The 15,346-nt window shown below is 52.4% G+C and overlaps 4 protein-coding genes across 4 annotated transcripts; 2 read left to right on the forward strand and 2 right to left on the reverse strand.

The window, feature by feature from the left end:
- Positions 1 to 2,028: 2,028 nt before the first annotated feature.
- On the forward strand, positions 2,029 to 5,775 carry NEUTE1DRAFT_19420 (uncharacterized protein; the record flags this gene model as incomplete). Its single annotated transcript, XM_009850398.2, has 6 exons — positions 2,029 to 2,464; positions 2,539 to 2,802; positions 2,871 to 3,845; positions 3,899 to 4,985; positions 5,039 to 5,646; positions 5,714 to 5,775. The coding sequence occupies 6 exons, from the start codon at positions 2,029 to 2,031 to the stop codon at positions 5,773 to 5,775; spliced, it is 3,432 nt and encodes a 1,143-aa protein (XP_009848700.1).
- An 864-nt stretch (positions 5,776 to 6,639) lies between these two features.
- Positions 6,640 to 8,259, reverse strand: NEUTE1DRAFT_145016 (uncharacterized protein; the record flags this gene model as incomplete). The annotated part of the gene is made up of 1 exon (XM_009850885.1): positions 6,640 to 8,259. The coding sequence occupies one exon, from the start codon at positions 8,257 to 8,259 to the stop codon at positions 6,640 to 6,642; it is 1,620 nt and encodes a 539-aa protein (XP_009849187.1).
- Positions 8,260 to 9,139: 880 nt separating this feature from the next.
- NEUTE1DRAFT_120806 (uncharacterized protein) lies at positions 9,140 to 10,975 on the forward strand (the record flags this gene model as incomplete). Its single annotated transcript, XM_009850886.1, has 1 exon — positions 9,140 to 10,975. The coding sequence occupies one exon, from the start codon at positions 9,140 to 9,142 to the stop codon at positions 10,973 to 10,975; it is 1,836 nt and encodes a 611-aa protein (XP_009849188.1).
- A 201-nt stretch (positions 10,976 to 11,176) lies between these two features.
- NEUTE1DRAFT_120807 (uncharacterized protein) lies at positions 11,177 to 15,200 on the reverse strand (the record flags this gene model as incomplete). The annotated part of the gene is made up of 2 exons (XM_009850887.1): positions 11,177 to 11,574; positions 11,644 to 15,200. 2 exons carry the CDS (start codon positions 15,198 to 15,200, stop codon positions 11,364 to 11,366), a joined length of 3,768 nt encoding a protein of 1,255 aa, XP_009849189.1.
- Between the last annotated feature and the right edge of the window lie 146 nt (positions 15,201 to 15,346).

Raw genomic sequence — 15,346 nt, forward strand, 5'->3', positions numbered from 1 at the left:
TGACCGCCTTTCCTGTCGAGACTCCAAATGGGGTTTGTCTCCTCTGTCTCAAGTCGCCGTCATCATTGCCTAAATACTTGCACATCAGGACTTTTTCGGGCCATGGCGTTCTCAAAAGTCAGGCGGTTAACATGTGAGGTCTTTATACACAGATCAACCTTTGAGATTTGTTAGTGCGAAACCTACAACGTCTTCTGACAAGGCAGAAAGAGGACATGATTTTCCGGCGGTTCTATTGGTCCAAACCGAGCTAGAGTCAGAGGTTATGAACAACAATTAATGGTGTCCCCTACATATCGCACCAAGACTGTACTTATAGCGAGCAACAAGCAGGAATGGCCCCTACCTCTAGCCATCTTTAAAGTGGTGAAAGACTTTGAAAGTGCCGTGCTAACAGACTTTTCGAGGGTGAACTGTCGACGGGTGAAAGAAAGTCGACTGCGTGATCAAGGTCCCCAAAGTGTGATTCGGCATGCCCAATCACAGCCCTCCAAACTCAAGCGGTTCAAGGTGCGCCACCAACTGAACTCAAGTGCACGTACCCGTTTCGATACCTACTACGCCCACTGACACCCCTCGGTCTCCGGGCTTCCAATCCCATATCCCAAGTGAGTGCGGAAGGGAAGTCCTACCAACGCCCTGCACCACCAGTTCAACAGTCCTACGGTACGGTATCAGCGCACCAGGCAGACCAAGGCCATCCACTCCCGTCGTGACGGTGTCGTATAGGTATCGATGTGTGGAGGTGCCCATCTCCTGTTCGGGTAGTCATTGCCTGTGGCTGCCCAACAGTCTGTCTGTGTGAGCTGTGCGTGACATGCAAACAAAAGGGTTCCATTCCAAGAGGGTCGCTGCTGTTAGTGTTGTTGACTGTTTGAAAATGCGCCGATTCGGAACCATCTGATGCCAAGACGAGGCTATCGTAGATTTTTGTTAGTCCCCAAGAACCACACCCCTTTGGATGATGGGGTGGTAAAGAACACTGCATGGAATGGGCTCGTCGCGCGTAAATTCAAAGAAGAAACGGTGACTGTTGGCCTCGAGATTTCCCGCTTGAGTAGTATATGCGGTTGCCGTATATCTCAAGGTGTATTTCATTGTTCTAGTGATAATGGAAATACTAAAGAATGAAAGACACCTAGCGGGCGAGGTACCTGACTGGGAACCGGAAGTCCAGTCGACAAATGGAAGTGTTGGATCAAAACCACGCGATCCCCGCCTCTTCAAGGGGAAAAGTGGACGTTGCTAACAAGGAAGTGACCTGCCCGCCTTTGCCCCGAACTGCCTGTGCGTACTTCGACCGCTCAGCGTGCAGTACCAGGCATCGTCGTCTTCCGTCTGGATGCCCACTGGCTGTTTGGCTCGTCGAATCGACAAGGGCCGCCGCCGCCAAACCTATGCGAAACACACAAAACCCCGCCATCGTTAGCATCATACCTCTCTCTGCAGTACCTGCTAATCTGAGCCTTTCCATCTTGCACATTGAAGCCTCCTCGTTCAGTCGAAAAAGGCAAAACCCGCCTTTTCTCTCTGTTAATGCTAATTGCTGCCCCGCCGCCACTATCTCCTCCATTACCTGCCTACCTACCCGACGTCTAGGTCCGGGCCAGCAGCGTAGCACTCCAATCAGTGTCTGCCTTATAAAGTGTCCATAGCACCTAGAGGTACCCTCGACCTCCATCCCTCCCTCCTGGCTGGACCTCCTTATCCGTCCTCGCTGCCAAGTTGCCTTTTTGGCTCGCCTCGCCTTCCACCCGGGAAGTGCTCAACTGAACCGTCCATCACCAACCACCACGACGCATCCGTTGCATGTCATACTGGCATGCCAGCAGCATTTTAGTCGTCCGGATCACATCCCGTCGTCCTCCCTCTCCTTCCCCCCCTCCCCCGCTCTTCCACTGCCGACACCGACTCCGACCCCGTCACCATCGGACATTAGTATTGCCAGGAGCATCTTTACCTTTCATCCTCTCCAAGTGATCCATCTTCCACCGTCGCCATCGGTCCGCCGGGCCCAATACCGCCACCATGAACGACGAAGACAAGGTCCACGACATCTCCAAGAAGATCGAGCGCGAAAAGGCTTTGATCAATGCTGCGCAGGCCATGCGCCAGCAGACAAACAATGAGCAGGTCCGCTCCAAGCTCGACACCCAGATGCGCGAAGGGAGGAGGAATCTCGAGTTCTTCGAGGAGAAGCTGCGCGAACTGCAGATGAGGAGACTCGGCCATGGCGTCGACAACATGTCGCTCGGTGCCAGCCCAATGTCCGGCTCCCACCGACAGTCCGTCGACGACTTCGAGGGCTACGGCGCCCCCTCTCCTCCTCCCAAGGAGGACGTACGCGGCCACAGCTCTCACCAGAGTCAGGGCAGCGGTCCTCTGATGCCCACCTCTGCTCCTTATCCCGGTGGTCCTCCTGACTCTACTGTTCCACGGGCGCGTCCTAATTACACGAGGCTCGGTAAGTTGAACATCTTCCTTGGACCAGTCTCCTTTTAGATATATTCCGTGTAACTGACGTTGAGGGAACTACAGATCTAATCAAGTTCGATACCCCACATCTTGGACCTCGCATCCAGCTGATGTTGTCCCAAATTCAGTTCAAGCTCAACGTGGAAGAACAGTACCTAAAGGGCATTGAGAAGATGGTACAGCTCTATCAGATGGAAGGTGATAAGAAGAGCAAGCTTGACGCTGCCGCCAAGCGTGTCGAAAGTAAACAAAAGATTGTCCTCTTGAAGCAGGCACTCAAGAGATATGAAGAGTTGCACATCGACATCGATGTTGATGGTCCAGATGGTAGAATTCCTCCCCTTCATGCTGCTTTCACCAGTACTCCTTTTACTAATTTTTAATTCAACCTATAGACGACAGCATCAACCTGCCAGCCCTTAGGAAACCCCTGAGCGGTACTCTTTCTATTCGCATTCTGGCTGTAAAGGATGTCGACCATGCGCCCCTCGGTCGTTTCGCTCGCTCCCCCGAAACATTCATCGCTGTTAAGGCCGAAGATATAGTTGTCGCGCGCACAAAGCCTTCGCGAAACGACAAGTGGGAAGCCGAATTCCACACTTTCCCGGTCGATAAGACGAACGAAATCGAGTTTACGGTTTATGATAAGCCCGCCGAGCATCCCGTGCCTATCGCCATGCTCTGGGTCCGAATTTCGGACATCGTCGAGGAACTTCGCCGAAAGAAGATCGAAGCCGAAATGACGTCCGCAGGTTGGGTTTCGGCAGACCGCGTTGGCTCCAGAGCTCCTCCGCCGCAATTCCCAATGGGCGCCCAGAGTCCTCAGTTTGCGGCACCGCCAACATCCCCTGGATCACAGGAGCAAAACACCATGATCCCACCCCAGGCGCCTCCGCCATCCCAAGTTGTTTCACAGCCTGTAGACGGTTGGTTCAACCTGGAGCCTTATGGCCAGATCCACCTCAGTTTCAACTTCATCAAGGGGGCTCGTCCTCAGGGCATGGACAGGCTGGGTCGCAAGGGTGCCGTCCGCCAGCGCAAGGAGGAAGTCCACGAGATGTATGGACACAAGTTTGTCCAGAAGCAGTTCTACAACATTATGCGCTGTGCGCTATGCGGCGATTTCCTCAAGTACTCCGCTGGTATGCAGTGCGAGGATTGCAAGTACACTTGCCACACCAAGTGCTACACCAGCGTTGTTACCAAGTGCATCAGCAAGAGTAATGCCGAGACTGATCCTGACGAGGAAAAGATCAATCACCGTATCCCTCATCGCTTTATTCCTTTCTCCAACCTTACCGCCAACTGGTGCTGCCATTGCGGTTACATGCTACCAATTGGATCCAAGAAGAACTCGAGGAAATGCTCAGGTATGTTTAGTTCGCCCCTGTTTTGGAGGCCGATATGCTGACAATTGTGACAGAATGTGCTCTTACAGCCCACGCGCAATGCGTGCATCTTGTTCCTGACTTCTGTGGCATGTCTATGGCTGTCGCCAACCAGATCTTGGAGGGTATGCGAACGCAGAAGAAGACTCATAAGGATAAGGCGTCCTCGATGAGTGAGCGTACCCTTAGGCCGGGAAGCAAAACTTCCATCTCGTCCGGGTCGATCGCTCAGGCATCAACGTATAGCGGTTCGACTGCTTATACGTCAATCGCTTCGCCTGAGGCAACCGAGGCTGCCAAACTCATGTACAGCCAGACAACGCCCAGGCCAGTCGGCCCCGACAGGACCTCTACCAGCTCAACAACCGCCTCGGCGGCTGCGGCTGCGGCTATGGCACCAAAGCATAGCTCTCAGCCTTCGCAAGCCGGTTCGATACCCGACTTTGGTGGTTCCCCCGGCTATGGACGACCGGATTCTCGGGACGACGAGTACTCCGCCCAGCAGCAGCAGGGATATGGCTCGCCGCAGCAACGGAAGTATAACCCGGCGGACTATGCTAATATCGACGCCTACTCAAGCCCACCTCAGGCTCGTCCCCAACAGCAACAGCAGCAGCAACAACAGACACCTCAGCAGGTCTCACCAATGTATCAGCAGAATCCTCAGACGCCTATTAGCAAGCCTCAGCCTGTGACGCCATCCTATGATAACCAGGTGGTACCGTCCGCCTCCGGAGTTCCAGTTCCGACTAAGAAGCCGCTACCATCGGCCACTGACCCCGGCACGGGTATGAGAATCGGCCTTGACCATTTCAACTTCCTCGCTGTGCTTGGTAAGGGTAACTTCGGCAAGGTCATGCTTGCGGAGACCAAGAAGAGCCGGAAGTTGTATGCCATTAAGGTGTTGAAGAAGGAGTTTATCATCGAGAATGACGAAGTGGAAAGCATCAGGTCGGAGAAGCGCGTCTTCCTGATTGCCAACCGCGAGCGTCACCCCTTCCTGACAAACCTCCATGCCTGCTTCCAGACTGAGACAAGGGTCTACTTCGTCATGGAGTATATCAGCGGTGGTGATTTGATGTTGCACATTCAGCGTGGAATGTTTGGCACCAAGCGTGCTCAGTAAGTTCTTCTTTGTATCTTCTGAAGTTACAGCAGTGACTAACTCGGTTCAGATTCTATGCCGCTGAGGTCTGCTTGGCACTCAAGTATTTCCACGAGAACGGCGTCATCTATCGTGATCTGAAGCTCGACAACATTCTCTTGACTCTTGACGGACACATCAAGATTGCCGACTACGGTCTGTGCAAGGAGGACATGTGGTACGGTTCGACCACGAGCACCTTCTGCGGTACTCCCGAATTTATGGCGCCCGAGATTCTCCTGGACAAGAAGTACGGCAGGGCGGTTGACTGGTGGGCATTTGGCGTTCTGATCTATCAGATGCTTCTCCAGCAGTCCCCATTCCGTGGTGAAGACGAGGACGAAATCTACGATGCCATTCTGGCCGACGAGCCGCTTTACCCTATTCACATGCCCAGAGACAGCGTGTCGATTCTGCAGAAGCTCCTCACGCGCGAGCCTGACCAGCGTCTGGGTAGCGGCCCAACCGACGCCCAGGAGATCATGTCGCAGCCCTTCTTCAGGAACATCAACTGGGACGACATCTACCACAAACGGGTGCAGCCGCCCTTCCTGCCCCAGATCAAGAGCGCGACGGATACGAGCAACTTCGATAGCGAGTTTACTAGTGTCACTCCGGTGCTCACACCCGTTCAGTCAGGTAAGTTTTATCACATCAGAACCCAACTAGGCAACTTTCTCGTAACTAACCCCGTCCGTTTGTATAGTCCTCTCTCAAGCCATGCAAGAAGAGTTCAGAGGCTTCTCGTACACGGCCGACTTTGAGTAAACAACCTAGCGTTGTCTCGTCTGTTCAAGTCGATTGGCGGTGTGCTAGTATTGTTGGAGGATGATGAACACGTACCAAAGTTGGGTGCGCGGCGAGCAACGTAGTGTGGTGATGCTATAAAAAGGAGAAGAATTGAAACCACAAGGCGGCACCAAGGTTGTGGTGTGGGTTGAAGGTTGAGAAGAGGATCTAATAGTTATTGAACAATACTTAACCTATAGAAAGAGAAAGAAGAACAAGCGAAATGATAAAGCCTTTCGATTCGGGGGGGGGGGTTTGGAAGTTTAGACTCGAGGTTGCACGAAAGAGAAGGTTTAGTTGCTTTTCGCTTTGGTTGAACACTGGTTCGGGCTTTTTACTTAGATCTTGAAGTCAGCGTTGTTTGAGATACCATGATGGAAGAGTTTGCTATTAAGGGGTTGTTCGGTGTGTATTGTACACTAGAAGAGTAGGTAGTGGTAGCTTGTCTTCCTCTTCAGTCTAAACCCTCCCCATTTTTTTTTTTTTTTTCGTCTCTTTGTCTTCTCAAAATTGCCGTCGATTAAATACGATGTGAGGATGGCCAATGTATACAAGAAGAAACGTCTGTCTATATACATCATCATTCATCATATATAAGATATAGATATAAAACAAATAAAAGAAGAAGTCATGCTGCAACAACAACACCAGCTTACAACCGATCATACAACAACATACAACCGCAACCGAGCAACCAGCGTTCTAGTAAAAAGCCCGCTCCCTTGCTTCCCTTCCAATGCAGCTATAATCTTTTTTTGAGACACACACACGACAACACGAAAACCCCCCCAAAGGCTCTAATCTATTTGTTAAAGAGAAGAAGGAAAATCATAATAGACCGAATCAAGCCTTCCCGCTTCCACTGCTGCGCAAAACAAAAAATGCGACGCTGGCAACCACGGCCGCACCCGTCGCCGCGCTCTCCAGGGCCAGCAGCGACACGTCCCGCATCTTGAGATCTATCCTCCTGTCGCTGTAGAGGTCGACGACGGCGGCCTTGATTTGTTGAGGGTCTGAGAGCGTTTGTTGCCATTTTTGGGCGGTTTGCTTCCACGTTAGTGGTGGTTGTTGCGATTCTTCTTGTGTCTCTGGTGTTTGGTGTTGTTGTTGTTGGGCGGTGGCAGCCTCTTCCGCAGCCTCCTCGGCGGCGGCGGCCATGAACTCTGCGCCAATGTCCATCTCGACTTCTCCTTCATTTCTTCCTCCTCCCTGGGATTCCCCAGAAGACGAAGTAGACGCCAACGCCTGAATCTCTCTCTCCTGCTCCATCAACCTCGCCAAATGCGCCGTCTCTCTCAACCCACTCGCCTCCAGCGCCTGCCTTACTTGGCCCAACTCATGTCTGACCTCGTCAATCACACCCTTTTCGTTCTCAGCAATCCCCTTCATCAACCTCTTCCTTCGCCACGGCTCGGCAACGAACTGCAGCACCAGGAAAAGCAAAACGTTGACACCCATCAGTCCCCACGTGCCCCACGTCGACTGCCGCCTGATTCGATCGCTCCAGATCTGTTCCTCGTGGTACCGCTTGAGTATCCCGGCGTTCAAGTCGGCGGACAACCGCGACTCTTCGGTTTCGGCTTCGGTCAACTCCTGCGCTGCTTGCGCTACTTGCGCTTCCAGCTCGTGGTCGAGGCGGTACAGGCTCGTGAAGCGTTCCAGGTCGAGTGGGTTCCACGTATCCTTCCGAGCCAAAAGAGTGGTCACCTCGCGCTGCGTCGATGCCCGATGCATGGTTAAGCTCTTGTAGTTGTGTCGGGCGTCGCGCAAGCGTGACTGGGCCTGCCCGTGGGCAACTTCCAGCTCGGCGTTTTTCCGCTTGATTTGCTCGATGGCTGAGTACCCCGTGAGATCGTTGAGGGTTTGGGTGGCGGTTAGCAGGCGGGTTTGGAAGTTGTCCATTATGGTGGAGAAGCGGGCAGAGAGGCGGGCGCGGTGGGCTTCGGTGCGGGAGGGGAGTTCGGGTTGGGCTGTGTCATTGTTGCCGTTTTCTGTGGTGGTCTCTGATGTAGTAGTAGTCTCGGACGAGTTGGCGCTGTCGCTGGTGGAAGCGCTGGACACGTCGGACTCGGAAGATTTGGAGGTTTCGGACTCGGAAGCAGCTGTGGGTGTTTCTGTTTCGGACTTGTTGGTGGCATCGGTGGTGTCTTCTTTGGCTGACCCTGACGACGGGGCCTCGGTCTGCGCCGGGGGAGGTGGTGGCATGAAAATGACATTGGAGGATTCGGTCTCCTTGTTGTTCTTATTCTCGGGGGTGTCTTTGGGAGGTTGGGTCGAGAAGAAAAGACGGCCGTCGTGGATGGATAGGCGAAGCGTGCCCTGGCGCATACCGCTTATCGAGGGGTTTATCGATCTTCGTGGTAGGGAAGCGAGTTGGGAGAGAGGACGACCGGATGATAATGCGCCGGTGCCCCTCCAAGAGGAAGGGCGCGCAGCTAGTCGGATAGCTGTAGTGGAGGACATTGTGTATCCTATGTGTTTGAGAGAGTCAGAGAGAGAGAGAGAGAGAGTCGGTTGCCCAACCCAGACCAGACGGGGCGGAGAGAGAAGGAGATCTGGGTCAGTTGCAACGATGTTCGGCGGTTGATTGCGGTTGAGTGGTGCCAACAATCGCGCGACTTGGGGGACTTGGGGGGGAATTGCCGGCAACTTGAGGAGGAACCGGCAGCCGGAGGAGAGCTGTTGTCGAGCCAATTCCAACTGGTCAATCCCACTTTCTCCCAATTCCATCCCAATTCCACCCAATCGGCCCCACCAAGCTGGACTATTCTGCCGTTCGATATCCCCTCAAGACCCCCTCACCGCCTTGCACATTAAGAGTCTTGGAATAACGTCATTAGACAACCCTAGCCCTTTTTCTTGCTGTTCCCCTTAGCACCCAGGGACTATCCCCGTTTGGGCATCACGACCAAAACAAAACCCCTGAATCCCTCGTCGTTGACAATGACCAAGGGGCCCAAGTCGACGTGATACACTCGTCCGCCGGAAGGGTCCGGCATCACCAGCATGCGGACATCGCACTCCAAGGCGACTCGCAATGACGTTTTCCGTTCTATGTCTGATGCACTCGTCCAAATTCTCCAAGGGTCCGTCGCCCGGTAGTCCGGGAGTTGTCGCCCGTCCCTCTGCCTTGACTCCCCGGTTGTTGAGGCCTTCATCATGGCTTTTCTCTTCCTTTCAATATTGCTGCGTTTGAGACCCAAAGCTCATGGATTTTCCCTTGGCTTGAAAGAAAAAAAATCTCTTTCGGCAACTTCCATCCGGTTTTCCTTTCCGTCTCTTTGCGGACATCATTGAACTCTCAACCTATCCTTTGATATTTGCTCATACTTTCACTTAGGGAATGCAGTTCACCCGTTTCTTCATGCTGCAAGCCGCGTTGGCCGCAGCTCAGCTCCCAGCGTCTGGAGATGATGACACATCAAGCAGAGGCACTGGCAATGCCTTGGCTGGAAGAGCGGAAGGAGAACCTGCAGTGACAACGCCTTCGAGTCTGCGCACCCACCACAGCTCGTTGCACACAATTTCAAAAACAGATCCCACCGCTACCGTCTACCAGCGCACAGCAGTAGGAACGGCTATGTCGAACACATCTAGCCCACCCGATCCAGAAGCCGACCTTCCCGTAGGATCTACAGGGGTAGGTGATGAAGGGTTTGAAGGAGGATCACCACAGTTTCTGGAGTCAAATCAACCGGTTCCAGGTCTAGCACCAGTCCAGCGAGAGACAGCACCTGCGGAAGTTCTTGTTCAGTCTCCGGAGCAGGCCGCGTCACCTCCAATGGAGACGACCGGAGTCTTCACCTCGGTTTCCCCGAGCAGCACCATCGCTACAACAACGGACGTTGTTTCTAATATTCCCACGTTTTACGAAAATTTCGCTCCCATCCCCGTCGAAGACCCGGCACTCACACCTACGGTAATTCCATCTTCAGCTGAGGCCACCAAAGCAGCTATTCTCGCCTTCGCAGAGTCTTCATCTCAGGTCTCAGACATACAATCACTATCTACGTCAACATCCGACCCCAACCCTAGCTCTACAAGCACCTCGCCATCTGATACGGCAGTAACCGAAACCGCCATCCCAGCATCTTCAATTACCTTTTCCTCGGTCATCACATCATCTACCGACTCTGCTCGCGGATTTGTCGTATTGGCCACGGACTCCTCCTCCTCCTCCTCCTCTTTTTCATCAGCATCTTCTTCACTCCCCTCCTCACTCACAACCCCATCACCAACCCCCTCCTCATCTCTTTCCTCCACTACCTCTACCACCACCACCACCACTGATCAACCTGCAATGGCCTCCAACGCCGATATTGACGCCTCCCTGCAAGAAAAGACTGCATCTTACCCCCCTTCCTCCAACGAGTACCTCTCCTCCCAAGCAAAAGTCGCCATCATACTCGTCTCAGTATTCGGGGTATTAGCCGTCATGACAGTCATTGGCTATGTACTTTGGCACGTGAGGATGCGGGATGCGCGGTTGGAGCGGCAGAATCGAGCGGCATTGGCGCGGAGGATTCAGGGTGGTGGTGGTGGGAAGGAAGGAAACGGAGCACAAGGGCATAAGAGAAACCTGAGCGTGGAAGAAAAGATGAAGCAAGCATTGGAGAGGGAACATGACGTCCCGCTGGGTGTTGGGAAAATCCAGGCTGAGGAGCATGGAAACCCCACGGATGGGAGAGCTGTGAATCTGTTCAGTACTATCAGTACTATTAGCGAGAGCAGTGAGGAGAGCGAGGACAGCCAGGGAAGCGGAAGTCAGCGTTCCTACGGGAACAATGGGCGTTTGGCTGTTGTGGCGGCGCCCATGGTTCCGGAGGACAGCGATATGGCTACCTCTATGGCAAATCGCAACGAGGCTAGTGACGGTTACGGACTTGGGAGGAGCGACAGCCAGGATAGCAAGGAAAGTTACTATAGTGAGGGCGGTCAAGATGGATTTGGGAGGAGCGAGACTTTGGATGCACAGCGACGTCGGTATGTGCATGAAAGAAGCGAAAGCCTGCGCAGCCAATGGAGCAATATCGAAGACTACTATAGGATAGAGAGGTTGGAAACGGAGGCACAAGGCGGTGCCGAAACATTAGAGTCAGAGGAGACGTTTGGGAGGACGGAGTCGAATGCCTCGACGTCGTCGGGCCGGTCAGGAAGGACTATTGGAAAGGCACTTTGAGTTAAGTGTGCAGAATGACAAATATTGAGACAAGAGACTTTCCGAATCATGTCGTCAAGTGATCTTCAGACGGCTGTGCTATTGTGAGAGGGAAGGATTGTGCTTGATCTCGAAACTATTTGAACAGATTCCGGGCTTGAAAAAGTGAGTCTACAGCTGCGGTTGATGCTCACCTGTGACTGGATGTGAATGCCAACGTTAGAGCAGCAAAGATCTCAAGTATTGTTTATCATCAGAGGTACTTAACTAGCCACAGTAATAAATCGAAAGGAAAAGACAAAAATAATCAAGTACACACGTTTAACAGCCCCAATCTATCCAACCTCCTCGAAGATACGCGAATACTTTCCTCATCGGTAACCACCCATTTATATCAGCCAATGCCACATTACAAGCCCCGTCTCTCCAAAGCTGCCGAGCCGATTAATCTTGGCCAGTTGAAGGTTCTGACCTTGTCAGTCATCCATTCTAAAGCCTGTTCCATGACCTGTTCAACTGCGTCTCCCGCCGCTCGTCTCCCCGAACCCCAAGTGTTGCCATTCCTCGGCAGGTTAGGGAATTCCTCTTCACAGAGCACATCAAAACGATTGTGGGACTGACTAGACTGTTGAGTACCTCGGTGACGGTCACGAGGCTCATGTCTTGTCCGACCCCGGTCACTGCGTGACCTTTTCCAGTGACTTCCGAGAGAGATGTTGTAGGACTTCTCTCTGAACGACGCCTCGACTGCTTTTTCATTGATCTTGACAATGCGTTCAAGGTCCTCACCGAAATGGGGTAGAGAATACAAGCGATCCACCTGCTCACGAACTCCTTGATCATCGAGTAGTTGGTAATCAGTATCCCCTGAGGCAATGGCTTTGCTGAGGGCCTCCACCTTCTCAAGGTGTTCGGCTCTATACTTCTCGAGATTTTCCAGGGCGTCTTTGCGTCCTCCACTGTCGACTTTGAGCCGCTCCTGGTTAATGAGATGGTCGACGTACTCGACTGTTGCGTCATTGTAGGGCTCGATAGCATGACGCTTCAGGAAGAACCCAAACTGAATTGTTGCCTCTTGAACCTGTGCATATTCGAGCTTGTACTCCTCAATCGCCTTCTTCTTGATATCGATGGCCTTTTGCTTCAGTTCAAGTTCGGTGCCTCGTTTAAGCAGATCATTGGCAACTGTTTTGTCCTGGAACTTGTAGGTCCTGGAGCGGTAGTCGTAATAGATGTGCATGTGATCCATGTAATTGTGATTGCAAACATTGCAGAATCCGTTGGGGCCCATTGATGCACACTTTTTCAGACCCTCGTGCCCTTTAGTGTTTCTCTTCACATGTATCTCTTTAAGATAACAGGGTTTGTGGCACATGGTTTTGTAGACCACCGTCGTCTCGTTGGTTCCTTGAACACCGCTCCGAACTTCGACGCATCTGCGATGCGTACAGACTGTGCGAGGTTGTCCAACTTCATATGACTCGACGGTATCCCGTTGGACGTACAGACTCTTCACAAGCTCATCCCTTGAAAGCTCTGCCGTGCGAAGTTCCATGATAGCATCGTGATTGGCGGCAATGCTGCTGGCGATCTTTTGCGTAATGCGTGCCATTGGCTCTGTCAACTTCACGATGATGTCGCGAGTTTCGTTCAGGTTGACCGTGCTGCGTACATTATGCGGTTCGAGGACTTTCAAGTAGTCAAGAAGACGCCTGCATTCAGCGACAGAATAGTCCCAGCTTCGGGCATTATCCTCAAAAAGGCCCATGTCAACCCCCTTTTTCCGAGCTGCAAGGTAGCGAAAACTCTCGGAGTCAAAACAGTAGACATTGTGCTCGTAGAGCCCAAGCTTGACCGTTTTGTAGTTGTTCAAGAGCGTCTCAAGAGGCTTGAATGTGTCGCCAGGCTTGTAGTTGGAGCCCCGAGTGTTAGTAAAGCCGAAGACGATGTTGGTGGCTGCATTTCGATGAAGTTGGGTCAACAATTCTTTGATGCAGAACCGAAACATGACTGTCAGTCGGGAAGCGTTTGGCTTGAGAAGGATGAGGATTCCGTGAAGTGTCTTGTACTTGCGAAGCACTGCCAGTATGTCGGCCATGTTCTTCTTGTCTTGGCTTAGACCTCTGGTGTCGCCAATACCCGGCGTATCAATGAGACGGACCCTCGTCTGGTCAATGTCAACAGTGTAAACGTTCGTCGACTGTGTAGCCGACTGCCCACGGGCTCCATCATGTTCATCCTGACTGATTCCCATTCTGATATCCTTTTGGACAAATCTCCCGCTTGCATCTGATTCGTCTTTCAGCTGGGTGCTGAAGGAAAAGGGTATCAAACACTTCAAGGCCTCTGCCTCAATTGCGTCTTGGAGAGCGCCGAACTGCAAGTAATTTGCGAATGCGTTGATCCAAGTTGACTTCCCCACGCCTGTCTCACCGAGGATCAGGATGTTCAGCTCATCAAAGGGCTTGAGCTCGTCCAGCAGTTGAGCAAGCGTAGATCGATCGTAGGGTGACCAATTCGTCCCGTGTCTCTGATCTTGGCATTTGAAAGTCCAGCGATAGAATGGAGTCGCTCCGCAGTCGCAGTAGAGCCAGTCATCAACATGGCCGTATTCGACGAGACTACAACATGAGGCACAGATCCATTGGCATCGAAGGGACTGGTCGCAAGCAGTATTCGGACAAGAAACCTTTACAGGTCTTCTCCGAACAGGCTTGGTGGTGATGGAGCGGTCCAACGCATCGCTGTCGTACTGCATTGTACAATTCGACATCAATACCTTTCGGTGTTCCAGCAAATCCTCGACCACAACTCGGCCGTTTCGGTAATGGCAGATGTATACCTTGTCCAGCAGTTGCCCAACGGCATCACAATCGACGGCCAGCATCAAAGACTTTTTGTTTTTGTTACCGCAAAGAAGTTCCCTGAATAGGTCGATAGTCTCATGCCCCTCTGGTGTTTGTAATGAGCTGAAGCTGAAGTTCAAGACGAAGGTGTCCTCATGGGATTTGCACAACAGAATCGTTGACAGCATCGGCGATCCGTAACCAAGATATGTTGCGCCCAAGTGGCAGAGATTCTCCGCAAATTCAAGTCTCTTGCTGTCGTTCATCATAGCGCGGAGCGAACCAGGGGATAATTTGTGGTTTCTAGCGTTCATAAGTAGTGTGTGAAGCTGTTCCTCTGTTCCTTTACCATCACGGAAGGCCTGGAGAGCTGTTCCATAGCAGGACTTGAAGGAAAGTTCAGTTGACTGGACCAGTCGAGGTTGACTCATGATGAAGCGGACCTGATCCGGTGGAAGCGCTGTGGAGAATCTCTCGCATCGTGCAGCGAAACGGTTGAAATGCTGTTGTGCGTCAGCCCACTCGTCGAGGGATTGGATGAAGAAATCCAGGTATTTGGCGTTCGGCTGACGGATGATCGACGCTGTATGAACGTCGACAAGATTGAAGAAGGCAAGGAGCGACAAGGGAACGAGCGTATATTGCACTGGATTTCCTCTGCCGTTGTTGGTAGCTGAAAGGCGACCTCGGAGTTTGCCAACAAGGGAGGTAAGAGATTCAGCAGAGACTGGCGTGATCGGTTCACCATCGAGGGCATTGTTGAAAACAGACAGCGTGCAGCCTTTGAATATCTCGCGGTCCTCTTGCTGACGGCGGTTTGGAGCCGGCTCAACGGTGCCATTGGTATCAAGGGCAGCTAACTTGAGACTTTGGAAGTCATCGTCAAGGCAGTGTTGTAAGCGAGAAATGTGGTCGGGTTCTGGGGCTTCTGCATATGCTGTGACAATGAACTGGGCGCCCCAGCTGACACCAACAACGACGTGAGTAGCTTTGGTAGTGGTCAAGACATCGGTGAGGAGGAGTTCTTTGATGCCGCTGGCAGCAAGATTGAGATGTTCCTCGACCGTAGTGATGCTGTAATGGAGAGAAGACTGAGCAAAATGGTCCAAATGTCTGCGTTGATCGATGAGGTAAAGACCACAGTCGCTGACTGGGACAAGACCAGCCAGAATGCTGGCCCCAAGCTCAGGGCTAATGCCAAGTTCAACAAGCTTCTGGTGGAAGGTGACTGCCTTGCTGATATACGCATCCAGGTGGTTGTTGGGCTTCTCTTCCACCACACTGAGTGGGAACTCTTTGAAAAGCGCTTGGGGAAGGAAGGTATCGCTGCGTGCGTCGTAAAGACTCCCCAGGGTAGCCATGCCGCCCAATGCCGGACGTTTGAAGAAGGGCGAGGCCATTGTAGCCGGGGTGAAGAAGGGAGAAAATTGATTTACGATTGCAGAGTTCTAGGTGAAATATGGTTTGAGGTTGATGATCCCAGCGGTGTACAGTTGACCATTTGCTGTGGACAGTCAGCGTTATATATAGGCCGGGAGTGTGGTTG

The sequence above is a fragment of the Neurospora tetrasperma genome (genome assembly GCF_000213175.1).
Source record: "Neurospora tetrasperma FGSC 2508 unplaced genomic scaffold NEUTE1scaffold_2, whole genome shotgun sequence".
Lineage (NCBI taxonomy): Eukaryota > Fungi > Ascomycota > Sordariomycetes > Sordariales > Sordariaceae > Neurospora > Neurospora tetrasperma.